Below are 6,957 nucleotides of genomic sequence, written 5' to 3' on the forward strand. Positions count from 1 at the left end.
ACACACACACACACACACACACACACACATACACACACACACACACAAATGTATGTGGTTGTGTGGTAAGTACAGGTGCAGGAGTGGCTGTGTGATAAGCTGGCAGAATCGTTAGCACGCCGGGCGAAATGCTTAGCAGTATTTCGTCTGCCGTTACGTTCTGAGTTCAAATTCCGCCAAGGTCGACTTTGCCTTTCATCCTTTCGAGGTCGATAAATAAAGTACCAGTTACGCATTGGGGTCGATGTAATCGACTTAATTCCTTTGTCTGTCCTTGTTTGTCCCCTCTATGTTTAGCCCCTTGTGGGCAATAAAGAAATAAGAAATAAGAAGTTTGCTCACCAACCACATGGTTCTGGGTTCAGTCCCCTGCGTGGTACCTTAGCAAACTGTCTTCTACTGTAGCCTCGAGCCGACTAAACCTTGTGAGTGGATTTGGCACACGGAGACTGAAAGAAGCTTGTTGTATATATATATATATATATATATATATTGTCCGTTTTATGTTTTGTATATTTGCCAACTGGAAGAAACTTGCCTCTCAGTCTAGCTTAGGAACATAAATATGAGTGAATCATTTACTCAATCGGTTTAATTGACAGTTCCCTCCAATCAAAAATCTGATACCGTTTTCCATATTAGAAATGTATTTTTTATTATTTTACATTCAAACCAAGACGGTAAGCTGATAGAACCGTTAGTACACCGGAGAAAAAAATGCTTTGCGGCATATCGTCTGTTTCGGGGTTCAAATTCTGCCGCAGTCGACTTTACCCTTCATCCTTTCGGAATTTGATAAGCTAACTACCTACCAAGCACTGAGACAGATGTAATCGGCTGGACAGTGTCCTCAAATTTCCAGGCCTTATGTCTATAGCAGAAAGGTTTATTTTACATTCGAACCATTTTTTTTATTTGGTGTTCAAATCCCGCCGCGGTCATATTTAGTTTGCATTGTTTTTTACTTCGGGGATAACTAAACAGTAAATAAACAGTAAACTAAGAATCATACTTCCAGTAAACAATTGGGTTTCATGTTGCCGTTTTTGCATCTCTCCTATCCTTTATTTCACTTCAGTACAGCATCTGCTTTTATGTATGTTCATGCAATCGACACTTAGCTCCAGTCGATGCGCTGGATCGTCTGATACTATTGTCTATCACTGCTAGGACCCACAGGCCGATGATAACAGACAAAATCTGAAATCAGAATACGGTGATCTGCGGCATAAATATGGCAAGATCTCGTCCGACGCTCAAGAATTTCCATCAGTCAAAAATTTCATCTAATTGATACTTTATTTATCAAATTCGACACAATGTAAGACAAACCTGAGTAAGAGTGACATTTGAGCACTGCAAGTGCAGAGAGCCGGAACCAAGTCAACAAACCTTGTATTCGACATTGATACCGATTCCGCCACTTCACCGCTTTGTCAAGTTAATTACCAGCCTACATCCTCCAAATGTCGTGGCCTTGTTCTCGTATTGAAAATTTTCATTAATATATTATTTTATTCGATCGTCTTTACATTCTGAACTCAATTCTCAACGGAGTTGACTTTCCTTGAACGCTGATAAAACAAATAGCCTCCAATCATTAGAGCAGATTTAATCAACATAGCCCTACCACACCCAGCAAGCTAATGTTCCCTTCTGACTTAGTCAGAAATCATTATTTTTTTTTCTAGTTTAATATCTTATGACAAAATATGATTAAATACCATTATTTTTTTTAATTCATCATAAAACTGTCCCAGCGGTGGAGATAATATATGCCTTGTTGTTCTTGTGGTTTTGTTTCTATTGTTTTTCTTTTCTGATTGATAGATATTTACAGGGAATACTGAACTGAACGCGTTTATTTCTTAAAATATTGTTTAGAGACAACAACTTTGTTATCACTTTGCTTGTATTTAAACAACATTCCATTTTCTGAGAAATTTCACAATACACAACACACACACACGCACACACACACACATACACATGTATGCATATATATATATATATATATATATATATATATATATATATATATATATATATATATATATATATATGTGTGTGTGTGTGTGTGTGTGTGTGTGTGTGTGTGTATGTATGTATGCATATTTGTAAGCATATATATATATAGAGAGAGAGAGAGATAGATAGATAGATAGATAGATACGTAAGCATATCCGGATTACAACTTCATATTTATACCCGTATTTATTGGGACACTTGGATGTGTTACAAACTGTGTCAGCACCAATCTTGAGGAACTAGGGATTTTAGAACCAGAAGTTTAATTAGGGAATTACACATTCAAGCCATGAATGGAACTGCCAAAATATGTAAAACTTCCCAAAAGTTTAGCATATAAGTACATATACAGCTATATGTACAAGCATACATACACAAAACGTACAGATTTGCACATGCAGTAACTCCAAATACACACGCATATACATACCAACATACACTACTCTATTGCTATTCATGTTGTGTGGTTATGTGAAAGAAACTTGGATCTAGGTCAGAAAATATTTTTTTTCTATTGGCAAAAAATCTAGAAATACATATTCATGTGTTTGTGTGTATAATTCGACACATGCATATATGTGCACACGCACACGCACACACCCTCACGCGTGCACTCCATATAACGATGTCTGCGGCAGTGGTGTCGGAAACGAACATATGCAGTAAAATAGTCACCAAAATGTTTTATGCATACAACTAGGACATTTTACTTAAAATTACACATGTAATATGAAAAAAGTTATCTAAATCACTACATTCTGGTTAAGCAAAGCAGTGGAGACAGCACTGGAATATAAATTCACAAAAGTAGTAGTAGTAGTAGTAGTAGTAGTAGTAGTAGTAGTAGTAGTAGTAGTAGTAGTAGTAGTAGTAGTAGTAGTAGTACATTCACTGAAAGCCTCCATTGATTAAAGTTTGTTAATTGAACTAGCTGGGTTGATGCGAAGGTATATAGCAGATTAAAGATTAATTATAAGTTTTATCACACAACATTATTTCATTGACTCAACATTTTATCCAACGAAATTTTCACACACAAAGAACTTAAGTATGTTTCTATACTAAAAATGCTATGGAAGGGTATAAAAAGGCTTCGAATTTTATTGATGCTTTTAATCAAAGGAAAAGAAATCACAGAAAATTGGTCTTTCGTGTGTCATTTGAATATATTACTTTCTAGATAAGTGGTCCTCAACCGTTTTTACTCAAATGCTGTCTTTTGATGTAAAATGATCAGCTTCCTCTTGTATCACATAATGCACGAGTCAGATATAATGCATTTTCATTTTACGAAGTAATATTTATCACCTATTAAATCATCATAGAGGACAGTGATAGCTAACATTTATAATTGTCATGAATTTTAACAGGGTTTGGAGAAATCGCATTTCAGGATGGATTTCAAAGATACGATCTATGCATAGAAATACTGTGAATGTAGAAGATACGATTGTAGGAGTATTAAAACTGCAAACAAGTGAGATGTAAAAGTAATATCGTTTATTGGCTTCAAAAGTTGACATAAGGCCAGCAATTTCATGGAAGGGGTTAAGCCGATTGCCTCGACCCCAGTATTCAACTGGTACTTATTTTATCGACACTGAAATTATGAAAGACAGAAATCGACCTCGGAAGTATTTGAACTCAGAACGTAAAGACGGACGAAATGTAGCTAAGCATTCTGCTCGGCACGCTAACGCTTCTGCCAGTTCCTCACCTTGGTGATACCGAATATTGTGAAAAGCTAAGTTTCAACAAACTAACCCGCAACATGTCTAAAAGTGCTTGATGGAAACAGAAATATTGGTTTCAAATATTGGCACAAGACCAGCAATTTCAAGGAGTAAGTTGATTACATCCACTCCAGGATTCAATTGGTACTTATTTTGTCGACCCTGAGAGGATGAAAGGTAATGTCAGCCTCAGCAGAATTTGAACTCAGAACGTAAAGACGGACGAAATGCCGCTAAGCATTTTATCCGGCGCGCAATCGAATTTATCCGCTAGCCACCTTAAAGTAAACGGAAATATTGAAGGATTTAATCCAATTAGAGATATAGTCTTCAGACCCAGAAATTAAATTGCAAAGGTTGCGTTGTGTTAAATTATAACAAATTTAATGAAATGTGATCTTATTTCAGTTAGGTCACTTAAAATTAATAAAATAAAATATCGCTGTCATGAGGATTATATGCATTTACTACTTCATATATATCAGGCTCAATTCTAAACATAATTTATCGCGGATATCTTTGAACAAAATCAAAGTATTTAAGCATTTTAGATAATATCTCTCATTGTTTTGAACCCCTACTCGAAAAAATTATAAAATCAAGAATGGTATTTTAGTCCTCCTTGAAGAGGACTTAATATCAGTAATGGTTCAAGTCTAGTTAATGTACAGTATTCTATTATTTTTTAATGGTAATGAAATATATGGCGGAACGAAATCATATGGACTTACAAAATATATAAACAATTTTTTCCAAGTAGTGTCACACCTTTCCTTGACACCGTTCTTTTCTTGAACATCTTTTTGACACGGTTCATCACCTTTGAACTTTTATGTAATACTCCAACTGCGGTTTACTGTCTCCTCCCACCAAAACATTTTTCAACAACGCTTCATCCGCATTAAAGCCTTCTTTGGGAAACACTGCGCTAGACAGTCTCAGGAGTGTCCTATTCCAAAGAGTAAACCACTCGCCTCATAACTTACTATTGTCCAGGGTTATTCTCTTTAACAGATGAAATTACTTTTGCTAATACAGACCATCATGTTCCACTTTAGCAACAGGAAATGTCACACGCAATACCACATAGCAAAATACTAGCTGAATTGCGAAAATTTTATTTTAACCAGTGTAATATGAATTCGGTCATAAACAGATTCCAAGTCAATGCTATGGAGAATTCTTTTGAAATCTTTCTCTTTTTTCTATTTTCATTTTATTTTATTATATTTTTTACCTAACTGAATTTTATTCAAATTCAGTTTTTGCAAACTCAATTTTTAAAAATCTAGTTTTGTTCCAATTCCCATTTGAAATTATATCAATAACTTCCTGAAACATTCACATGTGCTGATTCCTCCTCTTCAAAGTATTCAGCTTTCATGTTTTCTTCGTAATAAACAAAAAATTATTTTAAAAACATTAAATTGAAAATAAAAGAAATTATATGTGTATGAATATAATTTTTGTTCTCGTGTTTCAGAGCCGGTGAAGTGAAGCCGATAGGAGACAGAGCAAAAGAAGATCTCATCCGGTTAGAATATACTGGGATGGTTCACTGGGATGTTTCTCTAACTTTCTCAACACATTGTGATATAGATATCACATATTACCCATTCGACACCCAGCGCTGTACACTTGAACTGGGAGAATGGACGTACACACGTAAAGAAATTAATTTCACTACACACTCCAAAGGGATCGTGTTAGATTCCTACAAAGACAACGGGGAGTGGAATATTATCGGAACTTTCGCTGAACCGAAACAATACGGGGCGGAGTACATGCAGCTTCACTTCGGCCTTGTGATGAAAAGAAAGTCTCTTTACTATATACTGAACGTTATAGTACCACTTGTTCTCATCTCAATTTTGTGTGTAATAAGCTTTCTCATCCCATTGGATGCCGGAGAGAGGGTCTCTTACTCAATCGCGGTCTTGCTATCACTTGCCGTTTTCTTAACTGTAGTCAGTGCAAATATGCCATCTACGTCAAAATACGTCTCTGTTTTAGGTAAGTAAATCCTTAAATATCTATTCTTTTCTTCTTTTACCCGTTTCAGTCAATAAACAATGCAGGGACACCGTCTTCGAGTGTTTAGTCAAGTAAATGTCTCCAGTACTTATTTTAAGTGTCATACTTATTCTGACGGATTCTTTTTCCTGGCCAATATATTACAGGGACCTACACCAACCAGTACTGGTTGTGAGCCGGTGGCAGGCATACATTTTCATACGAAGACGTGTGCACGCACATACATTATATGTGTCTGTTATGTATGTATGTATGTATGTATGTATCTGTTGATAGATAGATAGATAGATAGATAGATAGATAGATAGATAGATAGATGTGCACACGCATACATACGACAGGCTTCCATTCAGCATCCGTGTACCAACTTCACTTTTACAAGGCACTGGTCAGTGCAGAGCTATAGAAGAATACACTTGCACAAAGTTCTTTGCCGTGTGACTCAGTTTGAAACTACATCGTTACGAAGCGAACTTAACCACACGCTGATGCATAGCCTATTCATAAGACATAGTTAGGAATAGGATCTGAACGCTCACACATATTCGTAGACTAGAATATTCTTTCTTGGTGATGTTCAATTTGCTGGGTTTGTTTTGTTTTGTTTTTAATTAGAAAATTACACACCATATAAGAAATAATTAGTTAATTAATTCTATATTAGATTACTGCTGAAACCGCCTACACTTAAACTATGTTGAGTGCACTCACGTCTGATTGGAAATATCTCTTTGAACGTTAGAGACTTACATTTGGTAACTGCATGAATGTGAGAGTTGAATCTCGACCGTGAGTTTGCTACTGTGGTTTGGAAATAATGTTTCTCTCTGTGTTATTCTCTGATGACGTGACCATATAAGTGTGCGTGTAAACTCCTTATTCTGCTTAGTAAAACCCAGTTGGTGTAGATTAAGTGATTGAGAAGATATGACGGTTAGGGCAGCGGACTCGCGGTCATAGGATCGCGGTTTCGATTCCCAGACCGGGCGTTGTGAGTGTTTATTGAGCGAAAACACGTAAAGCTCCACGAGGCTCCGGCAGGGGATGGTGGCGAACTCTGCTGTACTCTTTCACCACAACTTTCTCTCACTCTTACTTCCTGTTTCTGTTGTGCCTGTAATTCAAAGTGTCAGCCTTGTCACACTGTTTCACGCTGAATACC

The 6,957-nt window shown here is 36.4% G+C and overlaps 1 protein-coding gene across 4 annotated transcripts in view; it reads left to right on the plus strand.

Annotated features, from left to right (window-relative positions):
• LOC106869052 (neuronal acetylcholine receptor subunit alpha-3) overlaps positions 1–6,957 on the plus strand; it is a 718,416-nt gene that overhangs the window by 706,613 nt on the left and 4,846 nt on the right. For all 4 annotated transcript variants that reach the window (XM_052971014.1, XM_052971015.1, XM_052971012.1 and 1 more), the window contains one exon: positions 5,245–5,774. In XM_052971014.1, the coding sequence (XP_052826974.1) occupies positions 5,245–5,774 (530 nt within the window). The remainder of the gene's footprint in view (positions 1–5,244; positions 5,775–6,957) is intronic.

This window comes from Octopus bimaculoides, chromosome 10 (assembly GCF_001194135.2).
Source record: "Octopus bimaculoides isolate UCB-OBI-ISO-001 chromosome 10, ASM119413v2, whole genome shotgun sequence".
Classification (NCBI taxonomy): Eukaryota; Metazoa; Mollusca; class Cephalopoda; order Octopoda; family Octopodidae; genus Octopus; species Octopus bimaculoides.